Source organism: Mastomys coucha, unplaced genomic scaffold (assembly GCF_008632895.1).
Source record: "Mastomys coucha isolate ucsf_1 unplaced genomic scaffold, UCSF_Mcou_1 pScaffold22, whole genome shotgun sequence".
In the NCBI taxonomy this organism is placed as follows: Eukaryota; Metazoa; Chordata; class Mammalia; order Rodentia; family Muridae; genus Mastomys; species Mastomys coucha.
This window is the reverse complement of record NW_022196905.1, coordinates 83,164,885-83,192,427: the sequence shown is the minus strand read 5'-3', so window position 1 is coordinate 83,192,427 and position 27,543 is coordinate 83,164,885. Positions and strand designations below refer to the sequence as shown.

The window sequence follows — 27,543 nt, the reverse complement described above, 5'->3', positions numbered from 1 at the left end:
TGAGCAAGACTCCAAACCCACAGTATCTTATTGTCTGAAGTGAAATGATACTGTGGTGTTTTCCTGATTTACTGTGCTACAGAAGCAGTCCTGGGACAGAGGAGATGGCTGTAACCACTGCTGAGCTGGCACACAGAGAGGATGCAGAGTTCGTAGGTGATCGCTCTGTACCTGAAACACCCTCACCAGTTCTCAGCCTTTCCTCTTGAATCTGTTTTCAAGATGCCCTTCTTTAAGCCATCATCTTAAATACATAGCATGGCAGCTTCATTAAAGGGATGCTGCCAAGTCAAATAAAGCATAAACAGCTCTCACAAATGCTTGCTCTCAAATGTTTTCAGATGATCTTCCTAAGCAAAAACTTTACTCATTTAAAAATAAACAAGCCTGTACATGTCCTGAGAACAAAAAATATCTTCCCCCATCCTGGGGGAAGCATTTTACTGGGTAGGCCTGTCCTGGAGAGAAGTCAGAAGTTGAGGCTGGGAACTGTGGCACCTCTGCTCCTCATCCGGCTATCTCTTGTAGCCAGTGTCCCCTGTAGACATCCTAGGTGTGAGGCGAGTTTGCCATGAACACAGACTTACTATGTGTTGTCAAGGAACAGAAAGAGAATAAGAAAAATAGAAAACCCAAGTTTAAAACCAAACGCACCTTGACTCATTTGAGCTGAGGAACTCCAGTGCATTATCAAAACCTGTCTGGAGTTGGTGTGGTACAGAAATTCTGCCTTTTTAAATTTTTATAAGCTTTATTATAAAATCCTGTATGTAAATGAAAGCACTACATGCCAAGATTAGCCATACCTAAAATCTGTACAACTTAATGAACTTTTATAAAGTTAGAGTGGGCACTTGGAATGGAAGCTGTGGAGCTTCACATTACATTTTACACTTTCAATATCAAATAACTCTATAAACTTATTTACCACCCAGAACAAAAGAGCTGAAGTAGAGTTAGAAGTAGAACAATCAACTGTGCATCCTGTCTTAGATCATGCCCATCACCTGCAATCAGGCCTTTCTCTCCCCTTATTGTATGTTATACTCATGTGTAAATGTGTTTATGTATCTTATTGGATAGATTCTGCCTATGAGGGAGAATGTGTGTTAATATTTCTGAAACTGTGTTGCCTCACATAATATTCTCAGTTCATCCACTTTCTTGCAAATATTTTAACTTCATTTTTCTTTAAACTTGATTATTATTCATATATATATACATGAATATGAATATATAATACAAATAATTATCCATTCATTCACTATGGGCAATTAGGTTCATTCAGTCCTTTGCTAAAACACATGAAGCAGCAAGAAACACACGAGCACAAGGATCTCCATGGTAGGGTGCGGGCTTCTCTGGCTCACCGTGCCTAGGAGTAACCAGCAGAGTCATATGAGGGTCCTACTCTAAATTTCTTGAGAAACCTCTGAACTGATTTCCACAATGGCTGTATTACTTTGCATACTCAACAGCAGTGGATAAGGATTCCTTTCTCTCCACCTCTTCTCCAACATTCGTTATCAGATTTGTTGACGATGGCAATCCTGATGGATACTTCAATAATTTTTATATGTATTTTCTTAATGGCTAAGGATACTGAACACTTTTAAAAAGTTATTGGCCATTCGCATTTCTTTTTTAGAAACTATTTAGTTCACTTGCCTATTGGTTAATTGGCGATTTTACTCTCTTGGTAACTAATTTCTGCAATATTTTATATATGTTGGTTATTAGCCCTTTGTCTGAAGTGCAGGTGGCAAAGGTCTTTCTCCCATTCTGAGGGCTGTCTATTTGCTGTGCTGATTGTTTCCTTTGCTGTACAGGAACTTGTTTTCTATTGATACTAGGGTTAGTTCCTGGGCTGGTATTCTAGATATCCTTTCATAAGCATTTCAACATGTTCACCCAGCAATACATATGTAGAGATGCAGACATGTTGATGTGGAGAATCAGTTTTGTCTTACTAGACCTTAAACAATACTGGGGCTCCTAGCAACCGGAGCCCCTGGTGGTAGCTGGATATCCTTCCACAAGGTGCATCTGTGCTTGCTCACATTCACTGCTCCACCTAGAACATATGATTGCATACATCTGACTGTCTTTTTTCTTTCCATAATCATCAGGCATAACCTGCTCAATCTGGATCTAGTCCCTATTACACTCAAGAACCTTACCTATACGAGGCCTGTGCCCCAGGGCACTTGCAAATGTCTCCACTTTAAATTTTGTTAAACATCATATAAAAATTGTATAAATGATCCACCAGTGACTAAGTTCTACATAAAAGTTTAGAATATAAATTTTTAGGGGCTGGACACCTGGCTCTGTTGTGAAAAGCCTGGTTATTCCTTCAGAAAACCCAGGTTCAATTTCTAGCATCCACCTAGTGACTTACAACTGTCCGTAACTCTAGCTCCCAGGGATCAGGATGCTCTGGGACCAGCCACCTCTGCTTTAAGCATGCACGGGATGCACAGACATATATGCAGCCAAAATACCCATGCATATAAAGGAGAAAAAAACAAAATCCAAATTTTAAAATGACATTGTTTATTCTTTTAATTTGTGACAATACATCTATATAAGAACTCCAAAGAGTCCTGCTACTTTGGTCATGACAACCAGCCCAGACAGCATGTCTAACAAAAGTTCCACGACTAGGCATGAGAAGCATCCCTTTGGATTGTTGGTCAGGGAAGTCTAAAAGCCTCCAAAAGCATATGGGCCATTGCCAGTAGCCTTGGCTGCCTCTTAGAACAAGAAAGTGGGACCTATTGCTTAAGACACCACACACTTTTGACACAGGACTTGAAGGGATCCATCTGGAATGGAAGTGCAAACCTCTTTGGTGAAGACTAAATCTCATAGTATCCAAAGGTACTATGCAAGACATCGAGAGAGAGAAAAAAAAAGTCCTGGCCACCTGTAAAGCCTTGGAACCACAACGATTATCTGTCTAGCAATTATATAACCTGAAGAGCGCAGTAGTGGCACTTATATCTTAGGGATAGTCAACAACTATATGGATTTAGGGTCTATTCACCAGGATAGAGTTCATGCCTGGTACTATACGTCTAGCCACCTATATGTGGCTTGAGATGTCATAGACCTTAGAAAAGAACTGACTACTGTCATTTTCCTAAACCAATAGAATTCCTAAGTATATTCTGCTTACTGGTACAACTACAATACAACACCTATACCTAAGACTTTGGAAAGGGGCTGGGAAGCCTGGAAAAGCCAGAGTACCTGTATCTCATGCTTTGTCCTCATGAAATCTCAACCACAAAATTGCCTAAACAGGATCTGCATAATGATACCAGTCAGCATGTCAACTTGAATATGGAAAATTTCATAAGGCTTCACCCCTCAGTGAAGAGCTACAGGAAATAAATGGGTGCTCAGAGAGGGAGAATCAGTATTCTACAATGATCATCTCCCTGATAGAAAATCCAATCCTAAGCGGTCATCCCTAAACATATCTACATTAGAAGCATCACTAAATGGTTCAATAGGTTACATACACATACACACACATGCACACACACATATGCACATGTGTATATATATTACATATATATGTATATGTATGTATGACAGTAAAATTACAGAAGAACAGATTACAAACTTGAAAGGGGGCCACAGAAGAAGTTGGAGGGTAAAAGAGAGGGGTGAAAATGGTATAAATACATTACTTGTGTGACATTCATAACAACAGTTTAAAAAGAGCGAATGGCTGAACACAGAGCCTAAAGGTCCAAGTACAGTGTAAACTGACTGTCATAAAAACCACAATAGGGCTAAATGGGTAAAGCTGCTTGTTACTAAGGCTGGTGGCCCAACACTGATCCCAGGGATCCATATCCACATGGTGGAAGAAGTGAACCAACTCCCACAAGCCATCCTCTGACATCCATGCGCATGCATGAGGTGACACATGAGTGCCTCCCATCTCTACATGAACACAGGTAATAAAAATTAATTCAAAAACAAAACATAGGTCTCCAAGTCTACAATCAGCTAGATCAATTGTTTCATTAAAAATATACAAGAAGAAATTTAATCTCACTACCAAATATTGCCAAGCCTGGAATCACAGATCTCAGCCACCTGGGAAGCAGAGGATGAAGGAGCTCAGATGCTAGGCTAGCCTGGGAAACCTATTGAACCTGTACCCTTCCCCACTCTCTCTCTTTTGTTAAAAATAAGAGCTCATTGATAGAGTGCTTGCCTGGGATATGGAAGCCTTAAGTTCAGTCTCAGAGAAGAGACATCCAGAAGAATGAATGTCGCAATCAGAAAGCCGAGAACACAGAACGGAAGAGAATGAAGATGGGCAGAGAAAGGAAGGGTTCCATACATGTGGTTGCCTTCCCCAGCACAGGGAAAGTTTCTCAAAGTACGAAGTTCAGAATCTGGCTTCCTCTTACTTATCAAGAGGTTTGGATTCTTACCTTCAAAGTCCACATCTCCAACTAACTTGGTCTTTCCCGTCACAGGATCTTGTACGTAGTTGATACCCACATCAATTACTGCTGTACCTTCTCTGACCATGTCAGCTGTAATCAACCTTGGAATGCCTGTAAACAAAACAGTTGTAAAACACTTAAATACTTATGAATTACTCCATGTTGTAAGAGTATATAAGTGTGGGAAGAGGTGGAGGAGATGTACACAGGGTCAGGAAATTGAACAGATATGTGTAGCAATGGGGGATAGGGAACTGGGGGTAGCAACCAGAAAGTCCCAGATATCAGGAAAGCAAGGGCCTCCCAGGACTCCATGAGGATAACATTAGCTGAAATACCCTACAAAGCGGGGGGAGAACCTGTCAAGACCATATCCAGAGGTAAGGTATGACGTCCTTGGTTGAGGGATGTGGCCACTCACCCATCTCTAAAGTTTTGCTCCTGTCTAAAGGAAATACAGGGACAAAGCATGGAACAGAGACTGAAGGAAAGGCCATCCAAAGACTGCTCCACCTGAGGATCCATCTCACATGCAGACACCAAATCCAGACACTATTGCTGATGTCATGAAGAGCTTGCTGACAGGAGCCTGATACAGCTCTCCTGAGAGGCTCTGCCAGATCCTGACCAATGCAAATGCAGATGCTGGCAGCCAACCATTGGACTGATCACAGGGACCCCAATGGAGGAGTTAGGGGAAGGACTGAAGGAGCTGAAGGGGCCTTATCTGGCATAAATAGGAGGGGAGGCCCTTGGTCCTGTGAAGGCTTGATTGTCCCAGTGTAGAGGAATGCTAGGGCACTGAGGCTGGAGTGGGTGGGTAGGTGGGGGAGCACCCTCATAGAAGCAGGGCAGGGGGAATGGGTTAGAGGGTTTGCAGAGGGGAAACCAGGAAAGGGGATAATATTTGAAATATAAACAAATAAAATATCCAATTTAAAAAAGAGTAAACCCTTTGCAAATTAGAGACTAGCTTCACTTTGAGTATTGATCAATAGGCAGAAGGACAAGATGATTAAGGAAGCACATTAAGGAGCAACTGACCTGGAGCTGTACTCTGCCCTCAGAGATTGCTGACCTGGCCTCTCCATATGAGCAGCATGCTTGTGTCTAACACAAAGTCATTGAAATGACATAGGCTCTCACTGTTTCAGAGTAAAGGGAAAGCAACTTGGGAATTGGGAAGGAGAAAATGAAAGTGGGAAGGAAAACTCATAGCCTTAACTCCTACTGAGCCTCACCAGCCCCAAACAGAACCATCAGCTTTTATTGCTTTCTGGTTTCCTTTGATCCTCATGTCTACATAGACTCTGTAAGCTATAGCAGCTGTCCTCATTCTTCTCCATTCTGGGTGAAAAAGAGAAGTCTATAGAGATAATATGCCACCATCTGTGATCTAGAGCTAGTTTCAAATTGTATTGCAAGCCTGGCAGTACTGGCTTACCCTTGATGACACTGCAGGGCTGTTTTGTTTTGCTTTCTAAGTGACTCTTGAGCTAGCTCCGAACATTGCACTAGCATAACAATGTACTATCATGCCTTACATTGTGTGTGTGTTGACTGAGTTCAGCTGGGTGCTCAGACTTAGACGGTTATGGAACCAGAGTCAAAGAAATCCTGACTAGAGTCATCTGAAGACATGATGTGTGGGTCTGATGTAGCTCACCCATGGCTGCAGCTAATGCTTAGGGTGGACTAGGACCTCAGGGGAGGCTGAGGCTGTCACAAGTTCAGTGTGCGTGAATTTTTTCTGTAGCTTGTGCTCATCCAGTCTGGCAGCTGACAACCAAGCATGCAGAAGACGGAAAGTGGATGCTGCCAGCCTCTGGAGGTGAGAATCCTGAGAGTAGCTTCTCAGTTCTCTTACATTCTCTCAGTGAAGAAATGACAGAGCACACACAGATTTCAGAGCCCCTCCTAGTGGGAGGCTACAGGAAGAGCCTGTGACATTACTCTACAACGCTCTTGTGGATGGAGGGCTGATGGGTGATTTACTTACATCCCTTGTGTGGCCTTTGCCAGTAGATCACTAACACAATAAATTTAATAGAACAGTGTTTTTAAAAATCCTATCTATTCCATGGTTGGAGACCTTCCTCTAGCCTCCCAAGTGTCTTGAATGTAACCTTGTGAAATACAGTCCTTGGCATAGGTGGGATTTTCAAGCCTATAGGATGGTCAGTGCTAAGACAGAGGCAGCTGCTGCAGACGTCCAATCCCTAGCTGCAGAGGCACCAGAATTTAAGATATATTTTCTCTACCTCCCAAGCTGGAATACAAGCTTTATCCTTTATCTGTTCTACTGTACCCACTGACCAGATTTCTCTCAGTCTCTAGAGTCAGCCATTAGTTCTTTTTTACTCTTTGCACAGGAAAATGAGATATACATGGTTACAGCTTCAGGAGACCTCCTCAAATGAAAGCATTTGTGGAATAATTAAATTATTAGTTATTGTTCTCTTAAGCCAAGATTAAAATCTATGTTTAATTTAAATACTATGATATTTCAGGCAATATCAGATTGGTAATAGACAATAACCACAATTTTTAAAGCACAAGGAAATTTGAACTTCATTTTAATTCCCAGAAATATTACAAAATAGAAAAATATTTATGTCTTTTTTTCTAATGAAGGAATTTATTTGTATGTCCACTGTAGAAATATTGAATAATATTAAAAAGTTTAAGACAAAAATAAAAATAAGTATTTTCTTACTATCCAAAGATAACAGGTATTAGAAGTTTCATTACATTTCTTTCTAGGATTTTAAAATATTTATTAGATATAAAACACAATGCCTAAAATTCACATATATATGTATATATGTATATACATATATATATATATATATATATATCACTTCATCATTAAAATTAAACTGTGATTCTTTTCCATTTCATCAATGATTTGAAACTTAAAAATTAGACCAAATAAATCATAATATGAGTTACTATTATCCCTGTATTGTTTCCAAATTTTTGTATTAATGGGTCATGCAGTAATGGTCACTTGTATTCGGTAAACCATGGATACATTTTGCCTCATCAAACTTGCTGAAATTTTCCACTGGCCCTTTGAAAAACATACAAGTATATGTAGGTTTGATGAAAGTAGCTATTGAAAAAGCTGTAGCTGGTTAAATGAGTATGCCTCCTGACATATCTACAGAAACCCAGGAACATCCCTTGTCTAAAGTATTTGTCAGCATCTCCTTCACAATTTTATCAAGAATTGGAGCCACACATTGGTGTTGTGATAACGACTTCTCTCTTCTCTTGCTTTCCTTTCCATTTTATTCTGCCGGGTCTGATGTTAGGGGTAGGGCTGATCCTTACGCAGATCTTAGTACCTCTTTATTCTCTGAAACCCAGTCACAGCCAAGAGAATAAGATCAAGCTAGCCAACAGAACACATCAGTTCTGTGGCTGGAGAAGAGTGATTTCAGCTCAAGAAGAGTGATTTCAGCTGAAGCCAATCTAGACTGATCAGCTTCCAGGAAACCACGGGTTGGTGGCAGGTACTTATCTTCCCTGGTAGCAGGCAGGGGACATGGGTCAAAGCCACCACAAACCATGGAACCACAGACTCTCAAAAGCTGTTTGTAAAATGTGTTGCTTAGGCACCCAGGCTTTGAGACATTTTAGTATCAATACCTGGTGGACCATATTTTAAAATGACACACAGTTGGTTACTATTGTAACCAAGTTATAGCAAGCAGGCTATGACTTTGGAATGACAGATTCTGAGTGCCAAAAAAGAATTTGAAAGACAAAGAATGTATAATTCTCAATAAGTGCTGAACATGGCTCAAAATTCATTAAGAATTATGGTGTAATACTTCCACTTCATGTTTCAGGAGAATATTCTTGGTAAGCTTCTTGTATCTAAGCCTGGTCCAGAATAGGGCTCCTCACATTTTTCCACCATGACTCCTATCACCTAAGAAATTTCTACATGATCTTGGGTAAATAGGTATAAAATAGGCAAACAGATCAAATATTTATTGACATAAATGATAAAGATTTATTTTAAAAGAAATCTTTGGCATACATATAATCCCACCATTTTATTAAAAATAAAACTGTTTGCATACTGAGGTGCATATACTTGTTTATTTTTACATAAAGAATTAAACATTTGATACTTCAGACTATAAAACATATTTAAACATCTTTCAGAGCTCATCAATATTTGCTTTTTGGGGGGTGTTTGTTTGTTTGAAACAGGGTCTCACTGTATAGTTCCACTTGTCCTAGAACTCACTGTGAAGACCAGGCTGGCCTTGAACTCACACAGGTCTTCTTGCCTCTGCTTGATGAGTGCTGGAATTAAAGGTGTGATCCACCAAACCTGGCCTGGTATTTTGATTTTATGTTTTTTCAGTGGTGAGAATTCTTCCACACACAAATACATAGGACAAAAATGGAAGAAGTCTATTTAGGGTCATTTCAGAAAGTGATGAAAACTATGTCCTAACCCCAAGTCAAAACTGAGTTAACAGGCTTTTATGAAATTTAAGCCATCAACTTTTTTTTTATTAGATATTTTCTTTATTTACATTTCAAATGATATCTCCTTTCCAGGTTTCCCCTCCAAAAAAAAACCCCATCCTGTTCCCTTCCTCCTCCCCCTGCTCACCAACCCACCCTCTCCTTCCTGGCCCTGGCATTCCCCTACACGGGGGCATAGAACCTTCATAGGACCAAAGGCCTTTCTTCCCATTGATGACCGACTAGACCATCCTCTCTAAGCCATCAACTTAAACACCAATTTTAAAAGTCAAACATTTGTAATCTAGTACAATCCCAAGAAGTACTAATTTGGTAATTTCATGATGGACAACATTAAGTCATTATGTAACTGAACCATTACCTTCCCTTCCTTCCCTCCCCCTCCTTCCCACTGCCCTTCCCTCCTTCCTTCTGTCCACCCATTTCTCTGCTCTTTTCTTCTGAGACAGGGTCTCCTTGGACCCGAAGCTGGCCTCCAACTCACTCTGTGGTCTATGATCTAAGCCAGCTCAGCCTCTCCAGCTGTTTGTCAATTGCTCTCTAACTGTGATGAGTCTTACACTAAGTCTGCATTACTATTTCTTCTCACGGATCTGCGCTTGAGGTTTATATTGCCCTCTAGGAATTAAAACCCTTTCAAGAAGTTTTTATTATCAATTACTTGAGATAATTTTATTCTTAGTAGAAATAAATTTACTGGCAACAGTGACTATCAGTTTTCGTTGTAGCTCCAGGCACACAATGAAGGAAAGTTCACATGCAGGGAATGTGTGTGACAATAGGAGACTGTAAACTGACCCTTGGAGCTAAGTTCAGAAAGTCTTTCTTCTGAATCTGAATGTTAAAAAAAAAAAAAAAAAAAAAAAAAAAAAAAAAAAAAAAAAAAAAAAAAAAAAAAAAAAAAATCCTTTAGAAAAAACTTTGGCATAGTCAGCAAAACATTTTGAACAGTTCACCTTGTCTATATTGTTTTGTCTATAAAATTTCTGCAGCCCTTATTGTCTCTGGGCCACTAGAGTCTAGACAACTTTTTAGTCAAGAAGCCTGTCACATACTCTCAGACCTAGTTTATTATCTTCTGTCTAGAAAAAAGCCCTTTGAGAAAAAAAATCTTCAAAAAATTAAAGTGCCCTTAAAAGAGCTCTTTGTCAATGATTTTAAAATGCAGTCTTACTCTGTGTTAAGGACCAGGAATTAAGTTTTTGCCCAAATCTGGTCAGGACTTGTGGAAGAATTAGTAATACTTTTAGACATTATAATTTAAAGATCTTATACTTTTCATTGCTGTAATGAAATATCTAAAACAGGTTGCTCACTAGAAAACAATGTTTATTTGACTCAGTTTGGCAGAGCCAAGTCAAGGATCAAGCAGGAAACACTGTGTTGGCCTTTAGTGAAGATGTAACAGCTTATGGAATCACATCATGGCAAATGTGGATGAGGATGAATCACACTTCAAACAGGAAAGTATTGTGTGATTTTTTTTCTTGAGGACATGTGAATAAATGTCCACTTGTCTCATATAGGGTAGCAATGAGAGACCAAAGAAATAGTTCAACCTGTCTAAAGCAGTGGGCTAATCAGTTTAATCATATTGTTTACAAGAGTATGAGTGAGGAGTTATCTACAGAAGCATGTGTGACCTGGAAGCACTTGCTTCACCAACACCATCATGAATAATGATTCAGAAAAGCTGTATCCCTGGGTCTCCCTGCATGACTTATAGGCATCCTGGCTGGCCAGGGATTTTCTTTTCTGATAAATCATTACTGCTTATGTAAGCTTGTGGAGCCCTGAGAACCTTGTAAGTTTTAGGAATTTCCCGGAACTTGTAAGTTGTTTATTTCCTGAACCTTTCAAGTTTTGGTTAGTTTCTGACTTTTTTCTCGCTAAAAGATTACTTTTTAACTTAAAAATTTTGTCATCCAATAAGTTTTCCTATTCTTTTCCCTTTCCCCAAATCCTAATGGGCCTCTTTTCAAGATAGAATGTTTCAAGTTGAAAGAAATTGCCACACAAGAGGAAAAGAAAGGGAACTAGCATTAACAGGTTTTGTTCCTTTCATTAAATCTGTCTCTAGTGCTACCAATTGGTCACCGAAATCTCCTAAGCAAGCATGTCCCTAGGAACCTAAGAGCCTACTTCTATGCCCTACTTCATAAGTTCTACTACTTCCTAGTACAGCCACTCTGGGAACTAGGCATTTAGCATATGTGTCAGAGGAAAATTGAAATGACATCTAAGCCACAGCCATTGCTACATCTGTATCTATTAGTTAACGTGTTCAGAACTCTAAGACTCCAATTATGTAAGAAATAGAAGTATTTAGAAAACTGTATATTCTAGACAGCTTTGAGAAACTATGTCAGGAATAATTCCTGTAAGTAACATAAATATAGACAAGAGTCTTATTGAGTCCTATCAACAAGAGGATCATCAATTCATTGGGGGATTTGGAGGCAAATTTTCTTTCAGTTTGTTTTATTTTATTTTGTTTTGTTTTGCTTTGCTTTGCTTTGTTTTGTTTGAGACAGGGTTTTTCTATATAGCTCTAGCTATCCAGAACTAACTCTGTACACCAGGCTGGCCTAGAAATCAAGGATCCACCTGCCTCTGTTGCCCTAGTGCTGGGATTAAGGGTGTGTACCACCACTACCCACCTGGACACTCTTATGACAGCATTCATAAGAAAATCTGAATGCAGATGAAACCTTGGCTTTCTGTTCATTTGTCTTAACATTCTTAGTGAGAAATATGACAGTATACTCTATTTTTAAAAACCTCATTATAGAATAGAATAACATTCAGAATAAACGTATGGCTTTATAATTTTTTGCTAAAAGGGATGTTCTGTATCATTAAACACAGGGTAAATATGTTTGAAGATATAGTAAATAGGAAAAAAAACAACCAAACAACCAAACAAACCACTGTGAGAAGGGAAGACCTTGAATTGAAGAATATAAGGAAGAAACACTTCATAGATATCAACTACCCACTTTCTCATACTTTCAAATTCTCAAAAAAAAAAAAAAAAGGAGTTTCTTCTAATGTTATAGGACAACCTTCATTTATAGTGATGAGGGCAATATTTTATTAGCTAAAGTCTGTTGCACTTGGGAGGCAGAGGTAGGCGGATTTCTGAGTCTACAGAGTGAGTTTCAGGACGGCCAGGGCTACATAGAGAAACCCTGTCTCGAACACCATCCCCCAAAAAAGTATTCCCTGGAGTAAATTTACTCTAGGTGGGGGTGGCAGGGTTCTTAGCCCTCACATCCTGCCCCAGACAGAGGGAATGACATCCTTCTTCTGTGATATCCCGGTAATGACACACTCTGAAAATTCAAATGTCACATTAGTGATACCCCAGTGTTTCCTTAAAGCCCATTGGGTACAGATTATTCACAATAAAAGTCATAGCTAACTTGACATTGATGTATGAGTCATACCTTGCTGAACAACCAAGGATTACAAAGGGGAGAATAGAGAGCTTTTAAAATAATATTGTAGAATATTGGGGTGACTATATCCACAAACTTTCACATTTACCTCTTCAAATTCTCTCTCTGGATTTATCATTCTCACTTAATTCAACGTTGACAGAATTAACTGATCCTTAAACCATCTAGCTTCCCTATTAAATATATACAGCATGGGATGTGGGTTTATTTGGGGACAGACATGTTAGCCCATTTCCTTATAGTAACAAATGTAAACTTTATTGTTTTACCTTCTAAAGCTATACAGTCAAAATCTGCATTTAGTTATCTTCATAGTATAAGAATTCCTAATGATTTTCTGCAAATAACAATACACAGTTGAGATGCTTCACCCAGGAATTTACTCAAGTTTGTCCCTCACATATTCTATGAGTCAGAAGTCAGTATCTAAAGACAGCAATTTACCTATAATTTCTTTCTTGCCGTGCTGAGGTAAATTTAAAAGATATAAATATCAAAAATATGTATCAGGCTCTGAATGTGAAACATCCAACAGGTCAAATTATCATTATGTTATTTTTGGCCTATCAGCTGATACATTTCTGAATTTGCACCGAGAAGCAATCTAATATGACAGTGACCCGACCAGATTTCACCAAAAACTTCAACCTTGATAGTTCTGGAATTTTCAGAGTTCTCTTATCAGTTGTCTACATTTCCAATTAAGTAGCTAACTAGGTTTCCAATGACCGAAAATTCTGAGTCATTTAGTCAAATATGAAATTGAGTTTTGCTATATGTGCCCTCCTTCCGGCTTCAAGCAGGCAGAATCAGACCTTTGTCTTTGGCACAGCTGACTAGCCCACCTAGGGTGGAGTCCTTCCAACCTAGGTAAAGTCTATTGTCTGCCACAGCTGCAGCTTCTTTGTAAGAGCCACTACCTGCTGAGCTGCTGAGTCTGCTTTCCTGAAGAGATCCAGACAAAAGGACAAGATCCTGGCATAGTGGTGGATGGGTTCCCCCCCCCAACACCTTTATAAGTTCAGACTCATAAGTAAACATTGGGCCCCATCAGAAACTTTGTCTTGGTCTCATTCTTCTCTCTAAGTCCCTCGCATTCAAGCCCCAGCTTTCCTTTCAGGAACCCAGTTCACGTAGCTGCTGGCAGCTACAGCTAGATGCCTAAAATCTTATCATTAAAATTTCTATTTTAAAAATATAATTTCACACAATAGCTCATGGCAGGCTTAAGGAAACAAGCGACAGTCTTCCCCACAAACTAAAATATCCATCTATGAATTTATTTCTGGTAGAGGAAAAGATTTATTATCAATTTAAAATTTAAAAATTAACTTAGGTGATCATATTCAGAAAGAATAGTCTCATGATAAAAAGTATGGTTTAACTATTCATATAATATGCATGGAATAATGATGTTTGATTGATTAGTAGACCATTGATTAGTAGTAGATGCTTATATAGAATTATACTAATTTGAGTATTATAGCTACCTAATCAGGTGCTGCAATTTGCCATTCTATCATTCTTTACATGAAAAATAAAACAATCCACCCCTATTCTTTAAGCAAAATGTACCGAATAAAATAGGATAACAGTAGCAGGCGCCACTCCACACTGCAGAATAAAATAGGATAATATACTTACGTAAAGCCGCAGGCACCACTCACACTGCAGGAGCCAGTCACACTGCAGGAGCTAAGGTACTTAGTATAAAGCACAGCCTTTACCACTGGTGTTAAGTGTGACGTTACATCTCATCAGACACAATGCTAAGTGTCAGGTTCAGACCTGTGTTCACACACACACACACACACACAGGCACACAGATACACACACATACACACACACACATGCAGACACACACACATGGGCACACACACACATACAAACACAGACACACACAGAGACACACACACATGCACACACACACACAGAGACACACACATGCACACACACACACACACACACACACACACACACACACACACTAAAGTCTCCTCCCTACAACCCCTCCCATCACAGCCATCTTCAAGTCTTTATGAAATGGCCCAGGCCAGGGATCCTGATAAAAGGAAGTGCTGTATTGCTGTATTTACACATCACTTTAATTAGTAGAGTTCAAAGAACTCTGTAAACATTACCTAATTAAACCCCAGAACGATTCAGTGAAGCAAGAGAGCTTTACCCATTATCCTCATTCACACAAGCTAGATTTTGAGGTACTGGGAAGCTAAGTGATTTCTTGGTTTCATAATGTTGAGTCAGAGGTGCGGCTGGGAATGAGACCGGAACTCTAGTTCAGATACAAAACTAGCATCGCAAAAATACAGGTTCAGATGGATCACTCCTGCAGCTGGAAGTTGTCCTCCCGCTTCAACAGCAAGAGTAAGCACAATGGAATTTATATGGATGCATGGTTCCTTCTAAATCAAGAAAAATTTCTAAGTACTATTTGTTTTGGAGGCAGTCATATGGGGGACAAGGACAACCTAGCTGTCTTAGCTATTTTTGTGTTGCTGACACTACAATATCTAAAAGGAAATAGTAAAATTAAAGAATTATCTGTTATTCATAACTTCAGAGGCATCACTCTGCCAGGGAAGCCAAGAGAGAAAGTAGAAGATACCAGGGCAGGCAGAAAGCAGAGAGGGAAAGAAAGAGGCAGATGACAAGTTGTCAGGAAGGACCTACTTCCTCCAGCTAGGCTCCTGTCCTAAAGTTTCCAGACCCTCTCAGACTAGAACCACCAGCTTGGGACTCAGTGTTCAACACCCTGAGCCATGAAGAGCCATTCAGTCTGAAACCATAACACTAGCTTAATAGAATCCCCATTAATAGCGAGATTATTCCCTCCTAAATATCCTCCTACTCTTTCTAGGAATCCTCAATGAGTGCTGAGTTAGAAGACAGCCACACAGCACATCCTGTTCTTTTTGTTGTTCTTTCTCTGTGGTCTTTGCTTCCTAACTGTTTACATATATGGCTACAACATGTCAGAACAATCATGTTCACAATAAAGGCAACATCTGTGCATACCAGGATAGGGGCACATTTGTTAACAGAGCTAAGAACAGTGACCTGTACTCAATTCCATCAGCTTGAAGTACAGAATTTTGGTGGGGTTTAGAAATTCACAGGAGAGCTATTAAGCAGTCTCATTAGCTTCTGCCTTGAATCTTTTCCCTGTAAAGCTAATGAGATACAATCTTCTCTTTTCTTCCTGTAAGCAAATCTTACTCTCCACAAAACAGTACTGCTGCATTTGTGGATTTGGATATGGACGTAGCTTGGAGGCTGGTGAGTTAAATACGCAAAGGATTACACTGCCAAATACAATTGTATATGTGGAACACAGAAGTCAAATGGAGTGGGTTTCAAATACTTCAAGCTCTTTATTCTGTGCTCCTGTGTGTACATTGTGTGCAAGTGTGTTCCACAGTGTCATGCACACAGGGGCCAGAGAACAATCTCAGGTATCATTCCTCAGTTGCTGACCACTATTTGCTTGTTTGTTTGAGACGAGGTCTCTCACTGACCTGGAATTAGTCAAGTAGGCTCTCCCAAGCTTCACCTTCACAGTATGGAATAACATAGTGATAGTCTGTATATGTTTGACCAGGGGAGTGGCACTATTAGGAGGTGTGGCCTTGTTGGAGTGGGTATGTCACTGTGGGCATGGGCTTTAAAACCTTCATCTTATCCTAGATGCCTGGAAGCCGGTCTTCTCCTGTTTGCCTTAGGAACAAGATGTAGAACTCTCAACAACTCCTTTACCATGCCTACCTGGATGCTGCCATGCTCCTGCCTTGATGATAATGGACTGAACGTCTGAACTTATAAACCAGCCCCAATTAAATGTTGTTCTTGTGAGAGTTGCCTTGGTCACAGTGTCTGTTCACAGCAGTAAAACCCTAACTAAGACATATGAGTTCTGGAGAAGGAACCAGAGCCTCATGGTGCAAGACAAGTATTTTTTTTTTTTTTGATTGAGATAATTTCTTAGCTTTTGTTTTTTGTTTTTGTTTTTTTGTTTTGTTTTGTTTTGTTTTTGTCTTAAATTATTTGTGGAATGCATTTATTTTTATTTTATATATATTGGTATTATGCCTGAAGGTATGCTGGTGTACCACATGTATGCACTGCCATGGAGGCCAGAAGAGGGCATCAGATCCCTGAAACTGAAGTTTGGGGTTTTTTTGGGTTGTTTGTTTGTTTGTTTGCTTTGTTGTTGTTGTTTTTCAAGACAGGGTTTCTCTGTGTAGCCTGGCTGTCACTCTGTAGACCAGGCTGGCCTCGACCTTAGAAATCCACCTGCCTCTGCCTCCCAAGCGCTGGGATTAAAGGCGTGCGCCACCGCCCAGCTGAAACTGAAGTTATAGATGGGTGTGATCTACCATGTGAATGCTAGTCCAGAGCACCCAGTCTCTTAACCACTGAGCCACCTCTCCAGCTCCGGAAAATTTTGTTTAAAATAAAAATGTTTCCTGGGTTAATAGTATGAAATAATCAAAGGCGTGAGATGTATGAACTGAAAGGAGAAGATGGGGCTAGAATAGGACAACCATCATCCCAAAGCTGCCCACAGATGCAACACAGCAGCTGCATGTCTGTTTTAGAGATGTAACTTCCGAAAACCAGATAATCTAATTAACACATTGAGATAAAGTGGATATTCAAGTTTGATAATTCCAGTCACCTCCTTCATATGCAGCTGTAGTCATTTACCTTTAATCACTCAAAGCAGCAGTTGTTCATTTCATGTTCTATGGCTCATGCAAGCAATGTGATAAAAAAAGGCAAAAAAAAAAAACTTCAATCCAGAAAACAGGAAGAGTAAATAGGAGAAAAACAGAATAAGAGAAGGGGTGAACTCTTAGACCTCAGAGGTTCCTAGGGAAAGTCTGAGAACTTGGCGTGTCTTGGAGAGCTAGCAAGACTGTCACACTTCATTTGAGAAATTTAAAAGTAAAAGCCCTTTTTCCATCTCTCATAGGTTGGGAAAGTGGTATGATCTCAAATAATTGAAAAACTATAAGTCCAGCTTAGATATCTGCCTAAGACCCTTCCAGAGGGTCTACTAGTATATCATAGATGCTATAGGATTAGCAGAAAACTTGAAGCCACTGAACACAAAGATGCTGTAACAATAGAAGTGGGAGTATGCCAGCAGACACATGGGCAATGAGTGAGTCAATGAACAGGAGAAATGATGCCTGTCTCATTGGATGTGTGTGTATAAACATGTTCATGAAAATTAAATGTCTCTACTATATCCTGATATTTAAGTACAATCTTAGGGAAAACAAAGGGGGACTTTAAGTAGGTTAAACTCTGGTTTCTACTACTTTAAAAAATAGAGTGAATTTTGGGAGAAGGTGGGCTATGCTTTGAGACTGTCCCCTAAGGATTCATGGGCTAAAAGTTTGTTAAGAGGTGAGAAAAGGAAGAGGTGGAGCCACTTAATCTCTCACCTTTTGTCCCTTCATGTGATTTTCCCCCACATGATTCTACCATTTTACACTGTCTGAAGTGGTGTCTTCATCAGTGTCAACATTGAACTAAGACTTTGCATCTCCAAATCTATGAACTAAACACAACTTCTTTATCATCACATATCTTGTTATGGCATCTGAAAATGAAATAATTCATAAAAACACTCCATCACCTGGGAGCCATCAGTTTTTAAAATAATAATAAAGCATACCAGAACTTGGCACATACAACAACACATACAAAGGTATGTGTTCTTTGACTAAAAATTATGTTATATATGGATTAAGACAAAAAATGAATTGTGTGTTTCATTAGAGGCCTAATTATTTCCATTTTGCCTTCCTCCCTCCAGCACACTAGGATTCCTGCCAAGGCATATGGCAGCACCTTGCATTTCAAAGGTAAAAGGTCCACTCTGAATCTGGGCCTGGCTATAGAAGTCAGTGTGGAGTAGAAGAAGGCAGAGATTGCATTGTCTACTGCTAGTAACCCTGCAATTCCTGACTGGTGCTTCCATTATCACTATAAAGAAGGTCACATTTGTGTGTACATTAGGTCCATGATCAGAATGGGGCACATGTGGAATAGATGCAGTGCTTCAAACAAGCCTTGACAATAGCAAAGTCCAGAAATGACTCACAACATAAAACCGAGCCAATCGATTCATAAATATATGAATGAATTAATCTGAGATAAACTGAGACCAGCCTACAATGTCAAAAGACTCATGAGTTATAATAATAATGATGATGATAATAATGGCTGTTCTTTTAATCTTCTGAGGTTTTGCATGATTAGTCTAACAACAATAGTACCAATCAAATATACATGTCTTACTATTGGTCATAACTAAAATTCTTGTGATCATTTTGACACATACTACATAAGTTAAAAAATATGTTATATATGTGCAACAAATTATCTTTTCAACTGATATCCAACAGCTCCATTCCACAAACAAAATAATAATTGCCATTATTCCTTTCAAATCACTGTACACCATGACTTCTCATTCATGGTATCCAATAAATCCATTTTCTTTGTCTGGAAACTCCATCATATGGATAGTATTATAGAAATCTATACACATAACTGATATAATTTAGAAAGCATAGCATTAAAAACAGGAAGTCCCATATCACTGCTACTTATGTTTGCACTTCAAAATGTTAAAAACTCATGTTACATTCACTACCCCCTAAACTATAAGGATTATGCAAATAAAGCATTTCTCAAAGGTAATCCTCATTCTCATCCTCTTAACAGTTTCTTGGACATTCTTCAAATCTTCCAACCTTTTGTTCTCATTTTTTCTACATTATGGACTCATAAAACACAAAATACACATCAAAACCACTGCAGTGGCTGTAAGATATTTGGATAAAATAAGAGAATCATCATATGCATACAAGCTATGAGTTTTTAGAGTATTATAGTTCTTGGATTGGTATTAGACAGAAGTTATAAGTACATTCCATCTTGTATAGGACACAGGATATTCTAAAGGGAAGTAAGACATTCTAATATACCTTAAGCTTGGAAAGTAAACAACTCAAATGCTTCAGGAAGTCCCTGAAACTGAGCAGAATCACTAAGCCTCTCTAGTTCCAAATTGCAAGGACTCTCAGACAAAGCAGGCTGCCTAGAAGAGATTTTTCTCTAACTTGTTGAGCTGCAGATTATCTAGTGTGCTACAGGTTCCAGCTTTTGTGGATGGGCTTTTGGTCTTACAGTTGTCTGAGTCATTACTTGATCAGTAAGTAACCCTTTATCTATGATCCTTTAAGTTACTTTAATAAAAGTCACTGGACTATGAAGTTGGAATTTAGTGGTATCCTTACATGGCTTTTTGACAGTATTTTATCTGGGGTATTTAGATAGTTCTCCAGGAATAAAGTTACACAGGAAGAGGAAACATTCACTCTTTTATCAAGTGCAATGATACCTGTAAGTTTTTTACAAATACTTTCATTATGTAGAGAAGTCCTTTTTTTTTTTTTTTTTTTTTTTTTTATATAGACACACCAGAAGAGGGAGTCAGATCTCATTACGGATGGTTGTGAGCCACCATGTGGTTGCTGGGATTTGAACTCAGGACCTTCAGGAGAGCAGTCAGTGCTCTTACCCATTGAGCCATCTCACCAGCCCCAAGAAGTCCTTTTATACTCCCAGTTTACTAAAAATATTTATCAGGAACTTCTTATATATGATTTCAAAGATTATGAAGACTTTGTAAAATTCATATTTTCATTTGAGTTGCTAACATAGAAAATTACATAAATGATTTTACAGTGTTAGACCAATCTTGGATTTATGGAATAAACATCATTTTAGTCATGATACTTTATCCTTTAATGTAGTGGGTTAAATTTGGATTAAAATTTTTTAAAACTACTTTATCGAGGTATGACTGACATACAAAAATTCTGTATCCATTTAATGTAAACAGCTTAATGGGTTTGAACGTAGGCATACATTCATGAAGCCACTAGCAGAATTAATGCTATAAAAATATCCATCATCTACGATGTTCTTCCTCTTACCTTTTAAATTTAATTTCATGTTGTTTATTTTAAGGGGATAAGAACATTTAACATAAAACCTACCTTCTTAGCAAGATTTTAACTATGAAACAGAGTACTGTTAATGATGGACACTGTGATAAACATGTCTCTGGGGATTTATTCATCATGTGTAACTAAACTTTACAACACTCAAAACACTGTCTCTTTTCCCTTCATCCCAGCCCTGGAAACTATCATTCTAACATCTGTCTCTGTAAGTTTGGGTAATTTACCTTTCTCAAGCAATCATGTCCTATTTGTCACTCTATGTTTGTTTTATTTCACTACAAATACTGTCTTCTGGATTTATGGTCACACATAGTTGGATTTTTATGTGTGTGGGAGATATACTTACTTGTGTATATGTATTTATGTGTACACATGCATATGGAGCCAGAGGGGATGTGGGACCTCTTCCTCAGTCACTCTCCACCCTAGTTGTTGAGTCAGGATCTCAGTGAACTGGGTCCTCTTCAGTTGGATAGTCTGGCTTGACAGGGAGCTAGAGTTCCTCCTTTTTCTCCCCAGTTCCAGGGTTACATATCTGTGCCCTTGCACTCATTATTTGGGTGTGTGCTGGAGATTCAAACTCACATCATCATACTTATACAGCAAATAATTTACCAGCTCAGCCAGTATCCCCTCAATATCTATTTTACTTCTCTTTATGGATGAATAATATTATATTTTAGATCACATTTTATTTATCCATTGACCTATCAATGAATGGATAAATAAGTGAACATTTAATTTATATGTCTCAACTCCTGTGTCTGATGTTCAAATGAGCAAGTGAATACAGATAATTCAAGACACTGGTTTCTGTTGGTTTGGATGTATACCTAGAGGCTAGATTGCTAGAACCCTTTTTAGGAATACATCATTTTCCATGGTGCCTGTATCAATTTCCATTCTAACAGTACAAGGATGCTTTTTGTTGTACCAGCATGTATGATCTCTTTTTTCATGGTAGCCATCCTAATAGGTATGGTATGATAGTGTAGCTTTGGTGTATATTCCCCTGCTGCTTAGTGACATTGAGCTTTTCATGTATCTGTTGCAGTTTACTTTTTTCTTCATGGGATAAAGTTCTGTGTAGTGCAATTGTCCAGTTTTAAATCAGGTCTCCTTTCCCTGGGCCTGGCTTTGTTCCATTTCTTGCTATTAGTTGTTTATATAGCTTGACTTTCTAAGATAAATGATTTGCTAATCCTTCCCCCATTTGGTAAGCTGTCCTCTCATTTTAAAAGCTGCATCAAGACTATGTTAAGGATTTGTAGCTAACAATTGTCTATGTTTGCTTCTGTTGCATATATTTTTCTTGGACAATAAACCATAAAAAAGAAGTAGGTAAAAAAATAATCATTGATAAGCCTAATTTTACCATTTACAAAATGAAAGTTTCATTGGGATAAATGTAATAATTCATTTTTAATAAGAATTAAATCTTGGATAAGAATTTGGTATTTCAGGCCTTAGAATATGTTTAGCATTTCATTTATAACCATCACTTCACCTAAGCACACACCATAAAAGATAACTACATGTGACACATGTGGAACCTAACAGTTAAGCCCCTGCACTGTGCACATCTGCAGAAGAGTTATACATAGCAAACTTGACTGTATTCCATCCACAGGTATAAAGCTCACATTCAGGGTTTTCTGTAGTTCTCAAGCTTTGTAATAAAGGCTCATATAAAAATAGGCAATTATTTTAAATCAAGAGCAAATGCACTCATTCAAAATGAGAACAGAGTCCCAGCCCCTTTACCGACTATATAAATAAGTTGCATTTGTCTATTTAGTTTTAAGAACTTCACACAAAGTTACTTGAAGATGTGCAGTAGATGCTCTTTCCGTTTCATGGTTCTCCTTTTGAACTAAAACCAGATCTAAAGCAGGTAACCAGGATCACTGTTAGACTCTACCACCCACTTCAAACACTGCCACTATACAAACAGTAATACAGGCACTGGTGGCCACACTTCAGACACTGGTTTATCACTTTTCTGAATTTATATCCATGAGTGCTCATGAAACAACTGCCACAGCTGAGAATAACTGACTTCAAACCCAGCGAAACCGTTTGCTCCCTGCCAGTTGGCACATGCCTGGAAGAAACACTCAGAGATGCCACACACTGCTAGCCCACACAAATGATGAGCTCACCTGCAGAAAGGCTCACATTCCTATCCTCACTAGGAAGTTCCCTGGGAGTGTTTTCTTCTTCTTTAACTGTAGAGAGTCACGGTTTACTTGGTTGTTTCTCCTCCTTCCCTCACCTTGTACTCTGCAGGTGCCAGCCCTGAGTCACAGCACTGATGCAATGCCATATGCACTCTTTGTAACACGGAACGGGACAGCCCCAAACAAGGAATTAAGAAGAATCCAAGGCTGGGTAGATTTGGAAGACTGTCTACCCCTACAAAGACATCCTCATCTTCTAGAAGGGAAGCTTGAACCGAGATAAGCCCCTGGCTTCTGAAGAACTCATCAGTGGGTTGCCTATTGCTGATAGAAAAGTTTTCCATCAGGTAGAATTAATGACTTAAGTTCTACCCTTGAGGCTCTCATAAGTTTGGAAAAAGAAACTTGAATATTCAGAGCTGTTCTCTGACATATCTATACATGACATATAAATCATATACATAATAATATTTTAAAAAATCACCTCAAAATTTATCAGTGGCCCTAATTTAAAAACAAAACTTTTTCTACTTTAAGCAGAGGAACAATGTTTTTGTACATGAGATGACATATTTATATTTTTATTATATGAAGTCATACTTCATGTCCCATGTTTTATATTATATGAAGCATATTTCATGTCCCAAATAATCACAGTAAACATCATTTTCACAGCTACAAATGAAAACTTGATATGATAGAGTAAGACATAGTTATTTTTCCTGAAAAAACAATAAACTAAAAAAGAGGTAAGTCAAGTAGAAGAATAGTAGGAAAAATATTGAAATATTGTAATCTCTTCTTTCAGTTTTTTTTTTTTTTTGAGCTACAAAAGCTAGAGATAATATTCAAGGGATATATCCAAAAGTAGATTTTCCATTATTTGATAATCTAGGAAAAATATAATGGTTTTAATCACCATTAGATTAGAGATGTCTTAAGATTCCCCTGACTCTCCTGCCTTAAATACCAAGATAGGCATTCACTAGCTGCGGGAGACAGAAGTTGTAGTATATACTACTATGGAGCACCCTCTATGCTGTGAATTGCATCCATAGGGTTGAATCGACAGCCCAGGTGTGGACCAATAACAAGACACGAAGAAATAGTAGAGAACAGACAGGCGGCTAGGAAAATCCACAGAGCACATTCACATAAAGTAGTGCCTCCATGTTCAGGTCATAGCTTGGAAAGAGCAACAGTGAACTCAATAGCTCTTACAAGTCAAAAATCGGAAAACCGGGCTCAGAAATAATCAAGCTAGAAAGCACTGAGAAGGTAAATTTTTCTTACTTTAAAAAGCAAACATAACTTAAATAAGCAAAAGAATTACATGTTTAGAACTGAACTCTCCTTGGTGGGTAAAAATCCAATGGCAACAGAGTGCGCTGAGGTTAGAGACTGGAACACTTCTGAAACCTGGACAAATCATGCTGGGGAAACAAAGTGAGTTGAAAGCGTTGATTTTCCAGGACAAATATCCCATGAATATACAGAGTACACAAGCGTGGACAGAAAATGTATGATTTTGAGTCAGCCATTCCAGTTATAGTACATGAATCTGTCTCTGCTATATGATAAATACTGTGGTCTATCAAAGATATTATCTTGTGGTTCTTATATAATGCTTTTCACTGATAAAAAAGAAAACATACCACTTTTTCCTTATATAACCAATCTATGTAATTGCTGAAGAAGGAAAAGGCTATCATTCAGTGACACTACAGAGAGACAAGAAGGCAATGGTATAACTGTGTGACTGACACAGTTATAAAAGAACAAAATAGAATAGAATTCAATCTATACATAGAAACAGTATATTTTACATGTTTTTGTCATGCCTTGACTGCAACCACTGATGGTTTTTGTTATTCCAGTATACTAATCTCTCCCAAACACCAAATTATATCTCCACCTATTCCTAGACAATCTTCCCAAATACATGAGAAATGCCTGGAGCTCAAGTTGAACTCATTACCTCTTCTCACCCATGGGTGTTCATCTTTCCCAACCAATCTTCTCTTCCATTCTCTATGTTCGTCCTTGCTCTTGCGACACCATGTACACAGTTTCCAAAGCCAATATGTCTTTCTAGTTGACTCCATTTCTCTTCTTCATGTCTACATGGTCTTGTGTTAATTCAGAGCCACTTCCAGTTTCAATTTTTCTTAAGTTTCAATTGATAGTATGATTCCAATCATCTTAACTATGTTAAGCACAAAACTCATGTCTTAGCAACTCCTCAGCAAAACACTAAGCACCATTGTCCATCACTCACATACAGGCATGTCACAGTTTAAAAGTTACTGCCTTTGATACAGTCACAGCATCTTGACAGTTCTCAGCTGTTGAAAGTACCTTTCTGTTCTATTGTTCCTAATGAATTATTGTTCACGTTGGATGAAACCAAGCTTGATCATTTAATTGTCAGACTCAGTGGACTATAACTCTCACTCCTTTTCTGGTACCACTTTCTCATCTCTCTGTTTTTCTCTCAATAGACTGATGTACTCATACACACTAACAATACTCTAGAAAACTACATTATACTACTTTGTTAGTGTCTCTCTTCCCTGCTAATGTTTATGATTCTTATCCTTGACCATCTATATATCTTTGTTTCTCTAGCATCTGATATAGTTGTCGTATGCATGTTCTACTAGCAAAATTGATACCTATCGAGTAAGTGATTAAGCCCAAGAAACACAGATAGACTTATACTGTTAAGTCTGCAGTGTCTTCTCAAGCACTGACCTAGATGTGCCCTGGTTGCAGAAAACCACAGGCAATGAGACAAAAAGCTAGAGGAAATGTCCTCAAGTATAAAGCAAGGCCACAGGGCAAAGAAATGTGGAAGGAAAAACTTTGATAAGGGGGTCAAAGATATTCAGACTCTCCCTGCAATGCTGTGTCTGGTACCTAGCTAAACAATGTATAAACAGCAATGCTATATCTGGTACCTAGCTAAACAATATATAAACGGCAATGCTATATCTGGTACCTAGCTAAACAATGTATAAACGGCAATGCTATATCTGGTACCTAGCTAAACAATGTATAAACGGCAATGGGAAAAAAACATTTTTGATTCTTGAAGTGAACCCAATGTCTTGTCCTTTGTATACCATTACTCTTCTTTCCAGGTTCCAGTGACACTCACAGCTGTGCTGGATGCCACAAGGGGAACCCAGTATGAGACAGAAATATATTTGTCTACTCAAGATACAAAGGAGTTTCAGTTTGGACAAAGGGCTTCACAGGCTTGTGGAATACATGAGGAATTTCGAAAACGTTCAGAAACATTAAGACATTATATATCTTTACTCAATCATGTGTTGAGGTTGAATTTAAAAATTAATAAGGATAATTTAGACAGATAACTTAGCTACCATTATTGAGCATAACACATGATTTGCAAGAGAAGGAATGTTAGATCGTAAGAACTGATGGAAAATAGGAAGAACTGAAAAATGAGGCATGCACAAAGTAAACCGACTCCTGTACAAGACTTCAGCATTTGGAGTGCTATTGCTGATGCCGATGCTGATATTTTTGGAGCCCCTGGAAGACAAATCCAGGAACCTGCTGGGCAAGTTAAAATTGCTTGTCGTCCTACAGCATAATAAATGAAGCTGTTAGTGCAGATTAAAGTAGCAAGATGAAGAAGTCTTACTTTTGATGTCCAGAGAATGGCCAAAAGACGTCATTCTAAGTAAAGATTTAAACAGTCTTCACCGGCCTGCCTAGAAATTCCAAACTATTTCCCTTACAACAAGCTTGTAAACTTTTTTCTCCAGACACACCATGCTTGCACAATTCCTGTGGGGCCTCCTTGTTCTTGGTCCTGTCTTCAGCAGACAGTTCAACAGCCATGCCACCTGTTGCTACAGGATCAAGCAGAACTCTGTCAGCTCTTATACCAAGGCCACCTGCCTGGTTGTCTATGTCTAAGAAGTCTGCTTTCACCTGAAAATATTCTGATTTTGCAACATCTTTGACTACAAAGGATGGACTCGTTACTTGAGATGATACAAACTTGAGAACTATTTAAAAACTTAGTTACCAGGTTCTCCTAAATTAAAAAGAAGAAGAGAAGGAAGAGGAAGAGGGACAGGAAGAAGGAGAGGGAGAGAGGGGAGAATGAGAAGGAGAAAGAGAAACAAAACAAAACTTTGAAACTGAGGCTTAATTACCTGCCAACCCTAAATTAGTTAATAAACCCAAAGAGACTCCCAATAGGACATTAAAATCATATATATCGCACTCTATCTATCTATCTATCTATCTATCTATCTATCTATCTATATCCAATATATCCTCTCTCTCTGTCTCTCTCTCTCTCTCTCACACACACACACACACACACACACACACACACACACAGAGCACAGAACTTTTGCCATGTTTGCCATTCACCACACAGGAGAGCATCTTATATTAAATTTCAGGGCTTCTGTACAGAGAAGAAAACAATAGGGTAACTCTTTGCTAGTTACTCATTGGATAGGGATTAATACTTAAAATATATATAGACCTCAAAAATCAAACACCCAAAGAGAAAAATGAGCCCATCAATAAATGGGCAAATGAACTGACTGAATAAAAGATCTCAAAGAAGAATTGAGGAGCAATAAATAAATACACAAAATACATTTAACATCTTTATCCATCACTAAAATACAGATCAAAATTGTACTATAATTTGTTTTATATATATATAAATATATATTCACAAATATTTTAAAAAGATTATATATAATGAAAATATGAAGATTTTTTTTTCTTATAAAAGCAAACATTTAATTAGGGCTGGGTTACAGTTTCAGAGGTTTGGACTATTTTCATTGTA

General features: G+C 38.4%; 1 protein-coding gene across 1 annotated transcript in view; it reads right to left on the bottom strand.

Annotated features, from left to right (window-relative positions):
• Positions 1 to 27,543, bottom strand: part of Mthfd2l (methylenetetrahydrofolate dehydrogenase (NADP+ dependent) 2 like) — a 107,991-nt gene that overhangs the window by 19,171 nt on the left and 61,277 nt on the right. The window contains exon 7 of the mRNA XM_031390967.1: positions 4,461 to 4,586. Within this exon, the coding sequence (XP_031246827.1) occupies positions 4,461 to 4,586 (126 nt within the window). The remainder of the gene's footprint in view (positions 1 to 4,460; positions 4,587 to 27,543) is intronic.